General features: G+C 39.4%; 1 protein-coding gene across 1 annotated transcript in view; it reads right to left on the bottom strand.

Annotated features, from left to right (window-relative positions):
• TAFA1 (TAFA chemokine like family member 1) overlaps positions 1–21,162 on the bottom strand; it is a 490,144-nt gene that overhangs the window by 101,309 nt on the left and 367,673 nt on the right. Inside the window, exon 3 of the mRNA XM_069473783.1 lies at positions 12,768–12,908. Within this exon, the coding sequence (XP_069329884.1) occupies positions 12,768–12,908 (141 nt within the window). The remainder of the gene's footprint in view (positions 1–12,767; positions 12,909–21,162) is intronic.

Here is a 21,162-nt window from a genome sequence, read left to right as displayed (position 1 = left end):
TGATTTGGAGGTGGCTGCAAGGATTCTTTATAGCTGTGTGTGTGGATGGGAGTAGAGAGTGAGTGAGACATTCAGGTGACAGCGACCGTGTGGGAAACAGCATGTGTGGAAGCTGGTGATATCAGAAAGACAATTTGGCTGGCTTTGCTTTGGCACTGTCTGAAGTGTTAGGATAGAGGTTTTGAAATCTGTTGTCAGACACTTCATAGGAGATTTTTGTCTTGGTAGAAGGCTCTCAGTGCTGACTCTCTACAAAATCCCAAGTTGACACACTCTCCAATTTCCCCTGGCTGCCTTCTCTAACTGCTTGATTAGCATGACTCGGTTTTAAGAACAGTATTAGGAACTGGAGATAACACAGCTCAATTACTGCACTCTTTCTTGTTTGGTCCCACGTATCTTTTCAGCCTCCTTTCACATGTAATCCCATTGTTCTTTGGGTTTCAGCCACTACGGTTTTCTCTTAAGTTCTTGATCAAAACCCAAGCCTTTTGTCCATGCTGTCTTCTTTGTCAGAAATGCTCCTCACCCACCTAGCGTGAGCTGTACCTCACATCTCAGACTTCTTGTCACTTCTTCTCAAAAGTCTCAGATTCCCAGGTTCCTTCAGATTCCTTGTTATTTTATCATCTTCAAGGACTGAATTCTTTTCCTTTTGAACATGTAATTTCTACTTGTATATTTTTAGGTATTATGAGGTTAAAGTCTGTCTCTCCTGCTGGACTTTAGGTTCCATGAGAGCAAGGGGATGTCTTTGTTTATCATTACGTGATCGAGTGTTTGGCATAATTCCTGCACACTGTCAATGCTCCAAAAATAATTGTTAAATGAATGAGTGAGTGAGTCTCTCTATCAGAGGAGATCACAATTCTACAAAGATTACAGTCCATCACCCAGTAAGTAATGATAAATGTTGTCTAGGATGCTCCAAGCACCGAGAGGAGGACATTATTAGTCTTGGGCATAGCAACTTGAGGGAGACCTCAGGAATTGAAGGTAAAAATTGGGTAACGAAGGAAGAGTCAGATGGAGTGAGACAGGGGTGCTAATACATTGCAATCAGAGGGAGTAGTTAGTAATTAAGGTCAAGGTATGAGTCTAGGTTATGGCAGTCTTGAAATTAGGGAATGAGGAGAAATTAATGGATTTGAGATGTATGGAACGTGAATGATGACGGTGTATATATTGGAGAAGGTGCAAGAGCCTAGTGAGCCTGAACAGTGTCGTCATTCTCCTAGGGAGTGAACACAAGAAGTGAGTAGGTACCCCGAATTTTTCCGCCCCTGCTTCTGACGCTATCTGCTGCCTGTTATCTCCAGCAGTTCTCATTTGGGGTTACAGATCTAGTCCTACCCTATCCTGGAACAAATGATTTAACTTCTCTAAGGCATCAGGTTCCTCCTCTGTAACACGGGGATAATAACAGTACCTATTTTATAAGGCCCTTGTGAGGATTATAAAGAGTGATGCATTTAGTACATAGGGTCTGGCACATGCTAAGAACTCAATAATTATAAACCGGTAAAACTACCAGTTTTAACCTAGTACTATAAATAGTCTTCTATGTAGTCGAGAAAACCATTACCAGCTGACGTGAACAGACTTAGCTTCCCTGGAAAGAGCTTATCCAGAAAGAGCCCAAGATGAAAGGTGATGTCACCTGTGAGATAGAGTTATGGTGAACACAAACGGCCAGGCTCTTGATTGCATGTCAGTTTTAGTTGCCTTGAGGCCTGCTGTAGAGCAGTCTCTGCCTTTGAATTCCATGACCCCAGTATATTCTTACAATAACTTCCCCTTTTACTCTAGCCACTATTGAGAGGGTTTAGGTTTCTTATACCCCAGGCAGCATTGATGAGAAGAGGCACCAGCATAATGCAAAATTAGTGTCTAGGCACCAAAGAAGATAATGAATGACAACTTCTAAGTTAGCACAGGCAGGTCATTCTAAATTTAAAGGAACGTGATCTTCTTTTGACAGAGTGGCTAGTTAACTACCTAATTATTTTATTAGCCTAAGTAATAGTAGTGGATAGTCCATTGAATTTTATCCTTAATTTTTAAAATGATGCAATAATTGAAATACCAAATAATATCAGATGTTATTGAACTTACTCTACAATTTATAAGTGAAATAGGCAAGTTGGGGAAGGTGAGAGTGTTCCACTATTGTTCTAGGTTAATCGGAGATTTCGAACCCATCTGGTCTTAGGTAGTTGATACGTGAGATTTCCTTTCTATGATTACTCCACCCATTTAGGAGCCCAAGTTCCTTCTTTAATTCCCTGGAGATCACCTATGCAGGGTGGAAGGCTAAGGAGGTCTGAGGACACTGGTGGTTATGATTCCTATTGGAGGATCAATGTACAGTATGCTAGCTGCTAATAGATGGTCTTCATCGGAAGGCAACCAAAAAAGCATGAACAGAGTGTGTTGAGCTGTCATGTACAGTGCTCTCTTGGCTGCTGGTTGGAGAGGTGAGTCTATAGGTGAAGACACCTCTCTCAGATACTAGAGACAGATGGCCTTTGCTCCCATGGACCACATTTCTACCACCCATGTGGTCCTTCCTTCCTCCCCTCCCTTAGCTCACAGGGTCTGAAAAGCAGGAAAAAACTCATTCATCAACTTTATATCTGAGTCTCTGAATAGCTTTTGAACTTAAATACCAAATATACAGGCCTCTGTTCTCTGGTTAGTGGGTAATTCATGCCTCATTGTTTGGGCTGGAGGTAGGCCCTTAGAAATTCAAGGAGCTTGAGAAGACAGAGGAACATATCATTACTTTTTCATGATATTATTCATCTGCATACATTTATACACAGGTCCCAGAAGGGAACGCAAGTTTTGCTACTTCCTTAGATGAAGCTATCAGAATCTTCCACATAGAAATGTACCAATATCCTCAGCAGCTTCCAGTGCTGTTGCAGAAGGACAGGGCTATAGATTTCCCAAGAACTGTGACATAATTCACCAGACTTGCTTGTTATTCACATGGACAGCACATTAATATCACAGGATCCTGGAATCTTGCCTTATCTAGGCTGGAGCCCAGCTAGGGGGATCAGGAGCTGACTCTTTAGATTTAAAACATTTTTACCCCTTTCTGGAAAAAAAATAAGAATTGATTAAAAGTGCTCTCATATCAGTGAAGACCAGAACTTTGAAAACACCTGAGCTCTCTGGAGATAAATGGAAACCAATGACTTTGGGGCTACTTTAGGGGAATTTTTTTGTTTACGAATTTAGTGTTACGTGTAACCAAGTTTATGCTAGCTAAATAACTGACAATGATTTGGGGTATGTCATACCATGAAATCTGTCTGTCTCTCTCTCTCTCACACACACACATATGCACACACTATAGCAGACATTTGTGCAGAGAATTTTGCATCTTCCAAGTGGCTACACAGATGGGCTTACAATGAAACTTGCTGTATTTAGATTCAAGTATGCACTAAATATAATTGCATATATAGTTTTCCCATGAAAATGACATCAAAATTATTAGAAGATATTTTGGATGATACCCAAATTCATTAAGCTGATCCTGCTGATAAAATACAGAGAATTAAACACCCAAGAACTATTAGTAAATAAAGGTGCTGCAAGCAGTTGTAATGCATATAATTTGTTATTATGTTCCCCAAACATCCAGTCTCATTACAACATTTCCTATCTATTATCTTCCCTTTCGGTGAAGATGGCTAGAGAAGAGTGGCGAACTAATTGAGTTTGTAAGCCGTTTATCACTGAGTATGATTTAAATGTAATTTTTCTCTCTCCTCTCCCTAAGACTGGGTATTACCAAACTTTTCATCTCTGCCTCTGTGATTGATGAAACACTGCATCTCAGTGTTTAATTTACGTTTCTTCAATTGAGTGATGTTAAGCAGTTTTTCCATGTTTACCAGCCATTTTTATTCCTTTTTCAGTGAACTATTTAAGATATTTCCTTATGCTAAAAAATATAGGTTCAGATCATTCTATATACTTTGATTTATAAAGTTTTAAATGTGTCCATCTATAGGCCTGAATGTGCCTAAGTATTTTCTGTAAGGATTCACAGGAATCTGACAACAATAATTTCTTCTGACAATTAAGATGTGAGAGGGTTGGTAGGAAAGGGAAGAAAAGGGAGAATTACTTTTACTTGTATCCTTTCCTTGCTGGATTTGTACACATACATTAATTAATTTAAAATTTTTAACTGACAATAATTGTATATGTTATGGGATACAATGTAATGTTTTGATATATATTTACATTGTATATCAGGCTATGTATGTTATTTTTATTAAAGAGTACATTTTTTTTTCCAAAAATTGATTTGCTTATCAACTTGAGAATAGCAGGGAAATGCCTGTGAGCAAGGTGCCACATATTTCACTGTCTTTTGGGATCAAGGAGGTAACATCAGTGTGTCTGACCTAGTATAATAAGAAGAAATAGTGAGGCCTGTGGGAAACTGGAGCATCCCACCCAAAGGCATGCAGAATCAATTTCTAATACTCTGCTGATCTAATGGGTCTGAGGATGGGTTTTGCCAGTGGGCTATCAATTGGCAACTGCTGCTCTAAACTGGAGGAAAAAAAAAAGACATCTACTCTTAGAAGGAAAATGTATATATGATGACTGAACTCCTGTTCTCTTGCAAAGGAACAAATATAGAGACAGGTCTTTCATTAGACAGCGTAAAAAGCTTTGTCAGTTCTTATACCTCCTTCCTCTCATTCTTCTTACAAATGTACACTTGGATCCCTCATATACCTGGGCAGGTTTAGGTGCCAAGTTGGGGACCGAATGCTGTTTCAAAAGAGAATTTACATATGATTCAGAAATTATGCCTCAAAATGCCATCATTTTGCTAATGATGCTACGGAAGACCCTCTTCTACTAAGACCAATGGACTCTCCTTTTGGAAATGCCTACTGATAAAGCCAGTTGAACTCAGTATTCTATTAAACAAGCTGGAGTCTGTTTTGAAAGAATAAGGAAAGTTTCAAACAGAGACAGTAATAAAGAGACCACAGAGAACCGCTGTGGCGTGTATCACTGATCCACCACAACCATTCATTATCTTGCTATTTCATTGTGTGTGGACAAGTGACAAAGGGAAGAACCAAAACAGGTCATCTTCTCTACTCTCTAAAATATTTAGTATTTGTGAATAAAAATAAGGGCTTCAGTTCTTTCATACTAGGTTTGCTCTGGAAGCTCTCTAGATGATTTCCAAACTGCAGGTGAGCCTGACATGTCAGTGAGATATTATAAATAATATTGCTAGCAGGATCAGTTGTGTACTGTTTGGTCAACTAGTCTTAGGAAAAACACTGACCTATGGGTGTAGGAAACTATCAGTTGAACTCAGAAGACCCAAAAGCCATTCCTGGGGGGGGAAAAAAAAAAAAACCAACCACATTCCATAGTCTACAACATCATGGCCCAAAGTCTATCTCATGGAACACTGATGGCTGTAGAATGTGAATAAATGCTGCAAAGAAAAAGGTTCTATGGTTTAAAAAGCCTGAGAAATACTGGATTACAGTTTAATAAGTTACTTGTCTGCAGAACTTCTCAGAGCCTTGAATATGCTATCATGTTTTGGAAGGCTAAGAAAATGCTATTATATGTAATGTTTCTCATATATATTTCATGTTATTCTTTAGAAAACTGTTGCTGCATTTTAAATTTCCTTCAATTCTCAGATCTTTTTCTCTACCATGGCAGTCTCTGGAGAATATGATGATATGTAGTCAAGAAAATTTTATTATATCTTTTTCAAAGGAGCAATATCCACAAGCAATTTTTGCAGAGGTTCTGGTTCTGATATCTCATATAATAGCCAGGAATGTGATGACTTTTTCATTGCATTAACAAACAAGTTTTTAAAAAACTGGGGTTTTCATTGCTGTGAAAGTTAGAAAGTTCTCTGATGTAAACTGGCCTCTTCCCACTGCTTCCTCTGGCTGCTGGTCCAATGTAACAAGACAAGAACATCAAGTAAAGGTTGCTACTAAACAGAGTCATTAAAATAATCATAATTTACACTGAATGAGAAGACAGATCGATGAACTTATTATGGAGATGTTTTTCTTATGTAGAGTGATGCAAAAATACACAATGCATTAAAAGACCTCCCCTATTAACCAGTAGTTGAATTTGTCCCCCATATATTTGTCCAAGTTCGAAACAGATGTAAATTCCATGACAATAAAATCTTAAATAGAGAAAACTGCTTGAAAATTTTACCATAAAACACACATTTTACCCCTACCATGCCTTAAACAATGAACCTTCAATCATTCTATAAAACTGAAAGCATTGTTTATAAAGATGCTTCTAATTACTCCACGGCAGCGACCTAAGAAGGTGCAATTGCAATCAATCATCTTTATGACACAGAAAGGAAAGGGGCAGGTACTGCCCAAAGTACCAGATGTTTCTGTCAGTAGCCACATGGTTAGTCTTTCTTCTCCTTCTCACCCAGATATTTTGTATCTTGTGTGAAAGCCTTTGGAATATAACCTGTGTTTATGTTAGATATTGGTGTGTCTGTGCTTGATGAATGGGGGCCCCTGGAATCCAACAGCCCAGGGTGACATTCTGGCTCTGCCATGACTGGCTGCAATAGTTTTGAGCCAGTCACTGCATCTCTCTGTGCCTCAGTTCCCTGATGAGTAAACTGGAAATCATAGGAACATACACCTGATAGGGCTGGGGTTAGAATTAAATGAATATATAGACTTACAGTACTTGAAAGAGTGGCACATGGTAAACCTTAACAGTGTTAACCATTGTTTTTATTAGTATTAGTCTTACCTATATTTAATTATTTTTAAAACTTTAAGATTAATACTATTTTATGCCATTATAGATCAATTAGAATCATGGAACATAACCTCACAAGCCCTCTAAAAATTTATTTTTGTTTTATATCATTTGCTTGGAAAAACTCTTTCCTTAAATAAATAGGTATGCTTTGAGTCATGATCCTCTTATTTATGAATATTTATTTGATTTTAACTTTTAGTTTCTGAGAAATAATCGAAGATTACTGAAAGGCTATACATTATGTTTTCAGTTGTTCTCAACCAAAAATATTGAGCAGGGTGCTCCTCCACCCATTTTGGGTTATATTAATAGAATAATTAATAATTAGAGTGTAACAATTCATATTCCTATAGAACAGTGCCAGGCATAGGTGCAAGGGCATAATGCTTTTATAAGTATTTATAAATGACTACCCAATAATTTAAGTTGGTAAGTGTGTATTTTGGTGTTTTCAGTTATTAGATAACAGAATATTATTAACATAAAAGACCACCACTTAAAAATTTGTCCAACTGTATATTATACTTTTGAAAAAGTCGCTAAGATTTTACCCCAACATTTCTGTCCCACATTAAAAGATCTAACCTCCGATTTTGAATCTTAAAACAATCTAATATATGCCTTTTTTACAATCGTGGATGTTCCTCTGTTTTTGAAAACATTGTAGAAGTCAACTGACTGGCGATTTCAGAGGAAAGCAAATAACAGCAATTGAAACACTTACCATGGGAAATTCACTATATAAAACAGAATATGTTTAGGTCAAACATAGTGTATGGATTCTCAACTACTGCCATGGAAAGAAGGTGATGTTACCTATTCTTAGGGAACTGACCCGGGGGAATGCAAGAAACACTGCAAATGTGCCAAAGTGGAGAGGACTAGTCAATAAATCGTGTACCTACACCCAAAAATTTTATGTACCTATTAATAATAATTTTTGAAGAATATATATTAACTTGGGAAATGTTCACCATATAATAAGTGAAACAAGCCACTGATAAAACAGTGTTACAGCATTTTAGCTCAGTAAAATAGCTACAATATGAATGTGCTCTTCAGTGTTGGGCTAAGACTAGACGGATATACTAACATGTTATCATACAAAGCAAAGATAATCTCTGGGCAATGATGTCAGCCGCAATTTTAGCATATGGATATATTTCTGTATTTTCAAACTTTCTGTAGTAAACATGTATTCCTAAAGATGACTTACCACCATTGGTGATACCCAGGATAATTAGCTGGAAGCAGACCCAAGAAAAGATCATGGCAAAGATCCCACTATGTTCAATTAATATGAAGTAAAACTTTATAAAACAATGTTTCTCTATGTTTCCATGAGTTTTATCCACACTTATTAGAGAGAAAATACATACTGTCATTTAGTGAGCACGTGATTGGAGCCAGACATTATGTAAAAACATTATCCACATGGTTTCCATAATCCTCACTGCAGCCATATAAAGTAGAAATGATTATTATTCCTATTTTAAAGGTGAAGGAACTGAGGTTAGGAAACAAATGTGACTTGCCCAAGGTCACTCTATTAGTAATAGGTACAGCTGAGTTTCTACTCATGAGCTCATGTGTATCTAATTTTTCAGTCTATGATATTGATAACTATATTGGATTTACTAATTTATAACCACACTTCATATTTAATTTTTATGAAAAGATCCAAGCCACAAAAACAATTTTTATCATAGCAACATGTAGACTTGCCCATACATGCCAATGGATTTAAGGGTTTTGGAGGAATAGAATGGTATCAAAAACATATAATCAGCATGAGAAGAATGAATACTCTATACTTCATTGACTTTTGCTTGGAAGATAGAGAGTGTGGTTGTTTGAACCAACCACATCAAAGTCAAACAAACTTGTTCTGATATAAAAATATCACAGCTACATAGCTTAATTTCTCACAGAAACTTAGGGCCAGATGCCATTACCTCCTCTGCCAGCATAGCTAATGCATTGTGCCTTGTGTTTTGCATCCAAATCCTGAAGGCAGTTCTATTTCTAGATCATTAGAGACAAAAAATGGAGTGGAAACAAAACAGAGAGTTCTATTAGGTTATTAAGTATGAAATGTCCTATTTCCTTAAGTACTAAGTTTGGCAGTTGATACCTCTGACATTTCACTTTGACACTTCTTGTTTTATGTTTATTGTGAAGGTACACCCTCAGTCTTGCAAACACACATTTTGGCTTGTGATTATCTTTCAAATTTTTTTGGAACAATTTTTGTGAAACCATGGATAAGTGAAAAATTCATGTTATTTTTGAATATAAGTTCCGTCATGGAACCAATGTAGGACACACAGCTTGAAACATCAATGAAGTGTTTGGGAAGGATGTGGCTAATGAATGCATAGTACGTCGATGGTTGGAGAAGTGCTGTTCTGGTGATTTTAATCTTGAAAATGATCCATGTGAGTGACCTGAGACCAAGGTGGATGATGAACTGGAGGCTGTAGTGGAAGCTAATCAATTTCAGCCTATGTGTGAATTAGCAGCAAGGTTTGACGTTACTACTCCAACAACAGTAGACCATTTGAAACAAATGGGCAAGGTAAAGAAGTGCGATAGATGGGTTCAGCATGAATTAAACGAGCATCACAAGAGAAATCATCTCGAAGCTTTCATTTCTTTGCTACCACAACATAAAGGTGAAGCATTTATACACTGTATTGTTACATGTGATGAAAAATGGATTCCTTTTGACAATTGCAAGCATCTGGCACAATAGTTGGATGAAGATGAAGTGCCGAAACACAGTCCAAAGCCAAATATTCATCCAAAAAAGCTAATGGTGATCGAGCTCTGGTATTATCCACTAAAGCTTCATGAAACTTGGTCAGTTGATTACAGCGGATGTCACTGCAACCAGCTGGATGAAATGATGAGGATGCTTGCGATTAAGCAGCAGAGATTGGTCAACAGAAACAGGTCCATCCTCTTACAAGACAATGCTCAACCACATGTCTCACAAACAATGCTGCTCAAATTACGGCAGCTGGACTTGGAAACTCTCTGTCATCTACCTGATTCATCACACCTTGCACCAACTGACTATGACTTCTTCCAGACTTTGGACCACTTCTTGCAAGGAAAAATATTCAATTCTCAACTAGCTGTGGAAAATGCCTTTCACAATTTCATCGTTACTCGTGCTCCAGGCGATTTAATAGTTAACAGCTTTAATGCTTCCTTTGGCAAAGAACATGAGAGACCATCATGGTTTTGTTTTATAATGCTTCTTGGCTGTTAGGACTAAGAGTTTCTTCCTGTCAGAGGGTGAAATAGCCTTTCTGGTCTAGCTGCCTGCCTTGCCTGCATTGAGCTGCCTCACTGTGTTGCCTGTGATGTAGAAGAAGTAAATAATCCCAGTGCGAGTTTCTCAGCCTCTGCATCATTGACATTTTGAGCTGGATAATTCTTTCTTGCAGTGCAGGGTGTCCTGTACATTGCAGGATGTTCAGTATCATCCCTGGCCTGTACCCACTGATACAAGTAGCAACCTACTAGTTGTGACAAATTCTAGACCCCAAATGTCTCCACATTACCAAATCACCCCTGGGCAAAACGGCCCCAATTGAGAACCACTGATTCAAGTACATTCCCAAACTTGGCCCTTCTCACATCCTGTTAAAAATAGCTTGGCCTTCCCATGGTACCAAATGGGGGGCTATGCCCACCACACAAGCTTGCCCCTCTGGCTATGGCTGATTGGGCAAAAATTGACACATTGACCCAAGCTTGGTCAATCATATTCTGTCCTCTCAGAAATTGTACTAAGACATAGGAACTGAGTCAAATATATTTGGGCTCTTAAGCTATACTGTCATGCCAAGTGAGAACAGACTTGGTACCATGGAAATAAAAGCCTTACACCAGTCTCCATTTATGGGGAAATAAAAACAAAAATCTTTGAAGAGAGGACAATCCACACAGAGAAGAATGAGGTAAGCAGAGATCAGAAATAGTGTGTCCCATGAACAAAGAAAATGAGATAGCAGCTTCCTGAAGAATTTACAAATCCCATGAAGTCTGGTTGAATTTCCTGTAACAGCTTGGCTGAGATTCCTCTATTTTCTTAAAATAACTTCCCTTTTATTTGTCCTGTCTTGACTGTGTTTCTCTTTCTAACCACCTGCTGATTCATAATGAAAATACATAACATGAGCCCCTCTCAGTGTCCTTCCCATATATATCTAGAGGAAGAACAATGAATCCTAAGCCAAGAGATTTGGATTCAAAGTCCTGTTCTGTGACCTTAAGGAAGTGACTCATTTCTTTGAGTTCTGATTTCCTAACTGAAGAATTTGAAAATCAGCTCACACCTAGCTCTAAATTGTGAAAGATAAAGATGGGGAGAGTGATTTGTAGTCCCCTGAAACCTTAGACTCAGTATTTGACAGTAACATGTAAAATTGCCTTAAAGGTGGTGGTCTAGACTTCGTCTTAAAGTCCGTTATGCTGGGCTTAAAGTCCGTTATGCTTATCATCCATGGGAACAATGGAAGACTATTTGCCCCACTAAGCCTCAGTTGCCACATGTTGAAAGTGGGAGAGAAAGTGTATCTCCCTGCAGTAACCAGCCTCCAAGGTGATCCCCAGTAATCTCTGCACGCTGATCTTTAAGCTCTTGTGGTCCATTCCTGCACTCAATAGGGCTGCATGGTGGTAACCAACTGGAAATGTTGGAAATAATAAAGTGTAACTTCTGAGGCTAGACATAAAAGACATCGTGGCTTCTGTATCGTTTTCTTGGATTACTTGCCATGAGGGGTGCCAGACACCATGTTGTGAGGACACCAACCTCCTATGGAAAGGTCCACATAGCAAGGAACTGAGGCCACTCATCAACAGCCATGTCAGTGAGCCATCTTAAAATCATCCTCTAGTACCAGTCAAACATTTAGATTTTAACTGCAACCACATGAGACCCTGAGCCAGAACTTTCCAGCTAAATCGAGTTCTTGACCCACAGAGACTCTAAGATAATGTTTGCTGTTTTAAGCTGTTAAGTTTTAGGGTAACTGGTCCCACAATTATAGATAACTAACATACTGCTTTATAAGACTGTTGGGAGGGTGAAATAAAATAAGGCATGAGAAGTGTTTAGCACAGTGCTTGGCACATAGTGAGCACTCAGGGCAATTGTATTTGTTCATGAACTTTTCTAAAGCATCCAGAGTGGTAACCTGGAATATAGTATGTGCTTATTAAATATTTTTGGAATGCATGTTATCATTACTATCATAACCATCATTATTCTAGATAGCCTCAATCCAAAATCATTTCCCAAATGAGCTAGACGCTCAAGTTTCTTGACCTGAAAAAATTCTTTTAACTTAATCTGCTCTAAAAAATTTCAAAATAGAGTTATTTGAAAACCCCAAAGCAAGAAATCTTAGCCCATTTTATGCTGCTACAACAGAATACTTGAGACTGGGTAACTTACAATGAACAGAAACATACTGGCTCATGGTTCTGGACGCTGTACAAGGTCAAGGTGCCTGTACCTGGTGAGGGCCTTCTGGCTGCATCATAACATGATGGAAGGCAGAAGGGCAAAGGTGCAATAGGGATATAAACTTTCCCTTCCATAATGGAATAACTTCCACCCATGAAGGTAGAGCCTTCATGGCCCGATCACCTCCCAAAGGCCCCACCTCCCAGCACTGCCACAAAGGCAACCAAATTTCAGCGTCAGTTTTAGAGGAGAAGTCATTCAAACCATAGCATCAGAGAAACAAGAATTTAAAGTCTTTGCTGAGGGCTGGCATTTGTTTAACTTTTTAGCACTTTGGATGCACCTTGTTTATTATCCTGAACCATATTTAAATGAAATAAGAAAATATATCATGGATAATGAAGACCTAGATGAACTCCTAGAGAGAGAGAGAAAGCCAGCTGCTTACCGTCGACACAGGAAGGTCGGTTTCTTGTTGTTCCAGCCACTTTCCCAGGTAGACAGGAACATTTTACTGTTTGTGACCGCTCCTCAATGCGATTCTTGTTACAACATCTGTGTGCTGCGATCACTTCACACGTCCCTCCTTCTGGCAAGAGAGAAAGAATGGGGACACTGATCAAAAACAACTCAGTGGCCATTCAGACCTGTGAGTCTACGTGTGGAGAGTTTGGGAAAAGTGGTAGAAATCATAGAGACAGTTTCCATGAAGTATAATTGCTAAGGGGCTCCCTTTCACCATGTGCAATCTTGGAGAAGATAGTGCTGTATTTCCAAAGCAACAAAGAGTACCAATAATGGCCCTCAAGATGTGACAATTCTGGGCTGTATGTATCGAGAGGCAGTAAAGCAGTGCGTGTCTAGAACTAACACACCAAACAGAGATGCTATGTGACATAAATGCATTACCTTTGGGGAGCTTTCTCCTGTGCTATCACTGCATTTAAGATTCTCTGAGCTCCCACTAAAGCCAAGCAACTGACACTCCAGTGACATAGAACCTGCAGTGGCAGGAAAATTTCCAGCAATTAGCTCTCCCTCCTGTGGCCCGCTCACTCTCAAGGAGGCTGAATAGAAAACCTAATCGAGAGTCATTTCCCAAATCCAGATCTCATCCACAAATGAAAGAAAGAATTGCTGGAGAAACTGGATATGTGCTTTAAGCAGCTTCTCAAATTGCAGACCTGGCATATGGCTTGACTTAATTGTTACAGCTCATCCAGGCATTCATCATTTATTGGTGACCTAATATACGTCACCCTCTGCTAGGTTCTTAGCAGGTGAGTTGCCAAGTCTGTCTAGAGGTTGATGAGGATTCAGATGGGTCTTTCCAGCCTGTAGGAAATTAGCTAAGCCAAATCTCCTGGAACACAAAAGATACCCCACGTGACCAGAAATCAGGAACTATTAATAACTTTTCAAACATCAACATTTGAATTCAGGAAGAATGTTTTTCATTTGACCAGAATAGGCCCCCAGCATTTAGGATGCATTTCAACTACTATGTACAAATCATTGTGTTATAAACTATAAGGGATGCATATATACCACATGTACATAGAAGATACATATGGACACGTAGGAAACATTGGAAAAAAGGAAATGGGAGAGGGGAGGAAAAAGGGAGGGGAAAAGGGGAGAAGACTTAAGACACAGCTTCATCCTGTCCCCTGAGAACTTGTGGAATGTGGTTGTTCTCAATGCAGCGGGGAGTAGGGTACAATTTTGTTCCCTGTCCTCAACAATATTTGGCAAATTTGGAGACATTTTTGATTGTTGTCACTGGTAGGGGTGGGGCGCTATTGGCACTTTGCAGGTAGAGAGCAGGGATACTGTTAAGCATCCCAGAAATAGCATAATATCCAGGATGCCCCCAAAGGCAAAGAATGATCTGACCCCAAAGACTCACAGTGCCAAAGTGTTGAGAAACTCTGCTCTGGTGTGAAAGAAACACTCATAGGAGCCTCTGATTTTTGGTAGACTAATTCTGCTTCCCTCAGTGGGAAGAGTTCAGGATTTCAAAGTGGCCTGATTTTTATTAATAGTTTGAATCTCAGCTTTGTCACATACTGAGCATCTCAGTTTCCTCATCTGTAAACTGGCTTAATAATACCAGCTATATCATGGGCCGTGTGAGTACAAACCAAGAGAATGTGTGCATGGGGGTTAGCACTGAGTCTGCCATATGGTAAAGAATCCATATTGCTGCCTATGATAAAAATATCCAGTGGGACTAGATATTGTTTCTTTCCTCATTGATGCCAATCTCCTTTCTGCCTCAGAAACTTTGCAAATATAGTTTCTCCTGGAATACTCTCTCTTATCTCCCATCCCTCCAACCCCCTCACTCCAACACAAATGCATCTGCGCAGGTAACTCTCCTTAGAGCTCAACTCAGAGGTCAATTCCTTAGAGAATTTCCCTCCACTTCCATCATTGTCCATTCCTTGTAGTTGTTCATGTCTGTGCACCAGCCAAACCATAAGCTTGGTTGGGGTCAGGGTCATTGCCTTCTCCTCACAGCCCCATCATGAACAGCTGGTAAAGGTGCTCCATAACTGTTGGTTGAAGGAATGAATGAATCATTGAATTAACTAAAATTAATACATAAGGTAAGTACCACGTTCTGTGGACACAGATGGAATGGGTGAGCCATTCCTCTTTGAAAAAATAGGAAGTCTTCATAAGTTACGTTGAAAGATAGGGCTTCAACAGATGCTGATGAAGAGGAAGTATTTCATTAATGTGACAGTCTAAGGCATTTTTAAAAACAACTCTTTTATTTTAGGATAGTTTTACATGTTTAGAAAAGTTGCGAAGATAATACTGGGAGTACCCAAATACACCACACCCTATTATTTCCTATTTTTATTCCCCTTTTATCTGACATGAGTATGGTACACCTGTTATAATTAATGCGTCAATAGTGATACATTGTTACTGGCTAAAGTCTAGGCTTTGTTCAGATTTCCTTAGCTTTTACCCAATGTACTTTTCTGTTCCAGGGTCTCTTCAGGGACACTGTATTATATTCAGTTTCTCCTTAGGCTCCTCTTGGCTGTGACAGTTTCTCAACATTCTTTGTATTTTGATGACCATGACAGTTTTAAGGAGTGCCGGTCAGGTATTTTTCAGAATGCCCCTCAACTAGGATTTGTCTGCTTTTTTTCTCATGCTTAGACTGAGGTTATGTGTTTTCGGAGGAAGATCACAGAGGCAAAGTGCCATTCTCATCACATCATCTCAAGGATTCATACTATCCACATGATTTATCACCGCTGATGGTGACCTTGATCTCTTGGCTGAGGTAGTGCTTGTTAGGTTTCTCTACTGCAAAGTTATTTTTTTCCCCTCCTCCTTTTCATACTGTACTCTTTGGAAGGAAGTCACTATATGCAGCCCACACGTAAGGAGTGGGGAATAATGCTCTATCTCCTTGAGATTGCAGTATCTATTAACATTCTTTAGAATTCTCCTCCATGAGAGATTTGTCTCTTTTCCCCCATTTATTCACTTCTTCAGTCATTTATTTATGTCAGTATAGATACATTGACATTTATTTTATCCTTTGCATTAGAATCCAATACTATCTTGTTTGTTGTTTAAAATGTTCTAGCTTTGGCTACTGTGAGCTTTCAGTTGGTTCCTATATCCCTTTGACAGACCCCAATTATTATGGTTTTTTTTTTTTTAAGCACTTCCTTACTTTCTGGCTCTACAAAAATGCTCTAGGCTTATCTTATATTAATGTATTTCCTGCCCCAATCCTAGAATCGGCTATTTTTCTAAGAAGCAGTTTACAGCATTTAAATAAAATACACCAGAGTAGATGGAACTGAGGTTTCTTGCACATGTGAGATAGGATTAGATTGGCAAGGTCTTCTCTCTCCAGGGAGAGCCCTCAGTGTTGCAGTGAGGCATGGGTGGGAATTTTTGGAGCAAAAGACTGATGTGATCCAGGTATTGCTCTAGGGTAACCACCCTGGCAGCTGTGGGAAGGGGTGCTGGGGAAGTACAAGGTAGCAGAGCAGAAGAAACAAATGGCTACTGCCAAACATTGAGCAGAAAGTGTGAAGGCTGGAACTTGGATCATGGAAGAATGCCTCACTCCGTCCATACACACAACACTGAGATTAGAGTTAATGGAATGGGCTAATCACACATTGCACTCGCTAACCAGACACCTGCAATCAAGTTGCTTTAGCTTATAATTGTCAGCTACAAATATCCTCAGTCAAGTCAGTAATAGCTAGTTCTGTACTTCATGAAAATGCCACTAATTTTAAACTCACCACTTGGCTTTACTATAAGAATGGAGCAATATTTATGATTGAAAATTGCACAAGGCATATGAAAGCTCCCAGGATGTATCTTGAATTTCATTTGATTTACAGTCAAGTCAGCAGACAAATGACAGACATGCCAGATCACTTGAGCTACTGCACTGAGTTAAATAACATGACAACAAGGGGGCCACTGGGGACCCAAAGCCAGTCCCTTGCAGCACCGCTGTCGATGAGCCAAAGGAATCATTCCGTGCTATTCTCTGAGCTCACTGCCATTTACTGAGCTCTGATGTGGGTGCTGGACATTATTCTTGGCACTTTACCTACATTAATTATAAACATCCCAGCAACTTTACAGGGTGTTGCCTCCACTTTACAGGTGAGAAGCTGAGGCTCACAGAGATCGAATAACTTGTCCAGAATCACTCAAGTGTGACCCCGGTCTGTTAGACTCCAAAACTCATGCTTTTTGCATCTTGTCACAAATAGTCATTCCTTGTGGACAAAGTGCTTCCAAAAGGAAGTGTGGCACTTGGCTTAGAATGGTCATCAAGGTTAAATGTCCAGCCCGCCCCTCCTCCCCCAGCTGTGTCTCTGACTTTATTTGTTACTACTCTGGCTGTCCTTCCCTTTCCTCCAGGGACCCTGGTCACCTTGCTGGTTATTTGCCTGCACGTGCCAGGCACAATTCCACTCCCCACCCAGGGTCTTTGCATCACCTGGGACACACTCCCGGCAGCAGCTCTCTGGCTCACTCTCTCACCTCTTCATCTTCACTCAAATGTCATTTTATCAGAGGTACACCTCCCTTCTCTATTTAAAATAAATCATAATTCCCTTAGCCGGTACTCATGAGCTCCCGTACTCTGATTTATGGCCCCTCGCCTCCCACCTCAACATCTGTAACTTTCAAATATAACAGTACATAATTAACTTATTTATCATGTTATCATCTGTGTGTCCCCCATTGGAATGTAAACTCCTGGAGGACAGGGATTCCCATTGTTTTCTGTATTAAACAATGTCTTGCATATTACTATCAAAGTTTAAAAAGTGATTTTAATACACATTTCTTTTAATCTTCAAAGTTGTTCAAAGGTAGAAATAAGACTATTATTATCCCCATTTTTCTAGCGAGGATGCAGACTTAGAGCAAACAATATAGCCAGTAACTAATAATAATTAGAACAGTATTAAAAGAGTTAATCATTTATTTTTTCCTTTGTGCTTGACACCATGGTAGGTACATCACAAACTTTCAACTCATTTTACGCTCACAAAAGCCCCACGAGGCTCTGATTACCCTCATTTTACGGAAGAGGCAACTGAGACCAAGAGCAGTTTGAAAACTTGCCCACACCTTACCTAGCAAGGAAGCAGGGCAATCGGGACCAGAACCCAGACCCTCCGACCCCATACACAGTGCTCTTTTCCCCAGTCCCACCCTGGCACACACACAGTCATTCCTCTGAAAGGGGAGGAGAGCTTGGTGCCTGGGAATTGACAAATGCTCCATTTACATTCAAGCCTTGTTTTGGAAGTCGATGACCCCAGGCTGTATTTTCCTGGGGCTCCACAGATGATGGATTTGTACACAGGAGGCCAGGGAGGTCCTGTTGTAAATAACAGGCTCATCTGGTCTTGACAAGTTGAACCATGGCTGCAATGACACATTCTGCTCAGGTACGGCTGGTGCAGCGTCCAGGACTAGGTCTTGATGGAGACAGGGGAGGTTCAAAGGACCCCAGACGTTTAGAAGGTCTGACTGGCCCGTCATACCCAAGTCTGATTTCTGAGGTTTACGTTTGTGACTGACCTACCCACAGTCTGTCAGAGCAATCTAATCTTTCAGTCTATCCTGACCACGGAACCCTGGTTCACTGGCTTGTGTGGACAAAATACAAATATTAGGTCTTTGACAGGAAAAGGCTCCCTTCTACCTGCAGTCTGTTCCTCTCCAGTTATACTTTGGGGGGCTCTATGGATTATCTGAGGGGGCTCAGTTACCTCCACTGGAGAAAAGGAGACTGCTACTCTCATTATTTTATTTTTAACATTCGGTATAATTATCTATTCTTCAAAGGGATTACTCTGCTAAAGAAAAGTGAAAACAGTTATACTTAGTTGATTATTGGCTTTGTAAAAGTAGCATTAAATTTGAGTAGTATTTGAGTGATACATTATTAACTAAAGTCTAGGCTTTATTCAGATTTCTTGAGCTTTTACCTAATGTGCTTTTCTGTTCCAGAGTCCCATCAAGGATACCACATTACATTTAGATGGATGGCTGATGGAACAAAATGAATAACGAGTAACAAACCTGTCACGGATTTTTGCATGATCAAGTAATATGGAACATAACCGAGAAGGTTGGATGCTTTTGGTGCAGTATAGTGAGCTTGTAAAATACACCTCCCTCCTCCATTTCTAGGTGTTTTTTATTTCTTAGCTATATCAGGGGCCCACCTTTACTTTGCCCTGCCCCAAGATACACTGAGAGGCTGATCAAATTCTGTGGAAAGAAATAAAATTCCTGCTATAAACACAGAGATAGAATTTTCCAAAGACCCCCAGAACTGACTCCAGGGTCTTATTTAACTATTTTCCTCATCAGGTGGCTGCTTTGAAAAGGAAACAAGAAACCAAAATGGTCCCCAGAATTGTCCCCAACAGAAGGGAAGAGTTAGATTTGTCATAACCCTTTCTGGAAATGAGAAATCTGTGCCTTTTAATTTATTTGCATTTTAAGGATTACCTTGTGAACTGTCCTTTCAAACCTAACTGCCAAGGTTATTTTGAAATCATAATGATAACATTTGTCATATAAATGCCTTTCAGACTTGTCTTTGGTGCCAACGCCAATCCATTCCTAAATTTTATCTCAATCCAGTTCAAACTGATCTCAAGATGATCTATGGCTTCTCAAAGAGAAGTCATTTAAGTGCTTAGAAAACTGAGCTTCCCTTTTTATGCTTACGTATTCTCTGGAAAATTACCTTTTTTCTGGATTTCACCCAGCATCTATAGATCCAGAAAAAAAGACAGGTCAGGTAACCTATTAAGTAATGGCAGGGGACGTAGAATAGAGAACAAGTCAGCATGGAGGTTGTGTGTACTATTTAGGTTTTCCAGATTACTGTTCCTGTTATCAATTTATGTTGTCTGTAGAAGATACACCTAAAATAAAATATCTATAAGAAAGTAGCTTCATACTCTAAATTTAGCTTTATAAGGGATCCCAGTGTTCTTTTCAATTAGGAGGTAAATGTAGCAATTATCTGGCTGGCGCATGCCAATCTGAAAAAGTTAGCTGTGTTAAATGCACATTGACTTCCCAGTATTTCTTCCACCACAAATCTTCAAAAGAGTGGTCTTCACTTTTATTCCCTTTGTCCATGTTGACCCTGGTGGTAAGGGGAAGGTCTCCTGCAAGGAAGCTCCACTGGGCATCTCTCTAATACTCTATCTGCTCTTTTCTCTAGGGTTTGTCAGAGCTCTGAGTATATTATCGAACTTATTTTTAAGAGGAAAAGAAAGTTTCTAATATCCAAAAAGTGGGGAAAAAAAGATAGCATTTCAAGATTATTTCTGGCAGCAGCAACTCTCTCTGACCTGGAGAAGTTAAAAAAAAAAAAAATGGCAAGCTCAATATGCTCCTAGCAATGATCCTTCCTTTACAGCTCAATGCATCACTGTCTTGCCCTGTACAAGTGAGGAAATGCAAGGAAGCTAAATTGCTAAGGATAATGTTTTTTTTAGAAAGAGTCTCCACTGATGACAATTATGTGTCATGATGGAAAGGGAAGATGAGTTTAGGAATGACTAGCAGGCAGGTGGCTAAAAGCTTGAAGGTTGGCATCATAAACCACGGTTTGCCCCCAGACTGGACAGCTAATAGAAACAGCTCATCAACCAACTGGATTACTCTGGGCTACAAACTGGGTCAACCATTTAGACTGGGCACCTGTGGGAAATTGCAAAGGTCTAATCCTTTTCATCTGCCAAGGAGCTGGACATTTCAGTAGTACATTTTGATGTTGATGACTTCATGTCCAAGACCAGACATAGCCAAACAATTCAGAATTATCTCAACAGCAGGTTTTCTGGGAAAGAAGAAAAGATGCTAGGAGGGAATATAAGTTGGAATAGAGAAAATTTCCTTAAAAATGAAAAGAAAGGGAACATACATTTGAACTCTGTTCTCTCTGTGTGTGTATGAGTGTGTATCCGTGTGGTGGTTTTCCTGAACCATGCTACAAGTTACATTCTCCTGCTATATGAACCTACATCTTATATAATTCACCTACAATAGCATCCGTAATACACGATTTTGATTTTTACAAAAATAATGTCTCGCTTTTCCTACAAAGAGTAAGGGCAGCAATTTTTCTGTTTCAGCACTATCCCCAGTACTAAGCTTGGAATCTGGCACTTGTTTGGTTTGTGAATATCTGTTGAACAAATCTCTTCCTCAAAGACTTTTTAAAAAGTTTTAAAAAATTGACACATAATAATTGCACATATTTTATGGGATACATAGTGATGTTCTGATATATA

The sequence above is a fragment of the Eulemur rufifrons genome, chromosome 7, assembly GCF_041146395.1.
Source record: "Eulemur rufifrons isolate Redbay chromosome 7, OSU_ERuf_1, whole genome shotgun sequence".
Taxonomy (NCBI): domain Eukaryota; kingdom Metazoa; phylum Chordata; class Mammalia; order Primates; family Lemuridae; genus Eulemur; species Eulemur rufifrons.
Note: the sequence above shows the minus strand (reverse complement) of the source record. Positions and strands in the feature narration are given on the sequence as shown.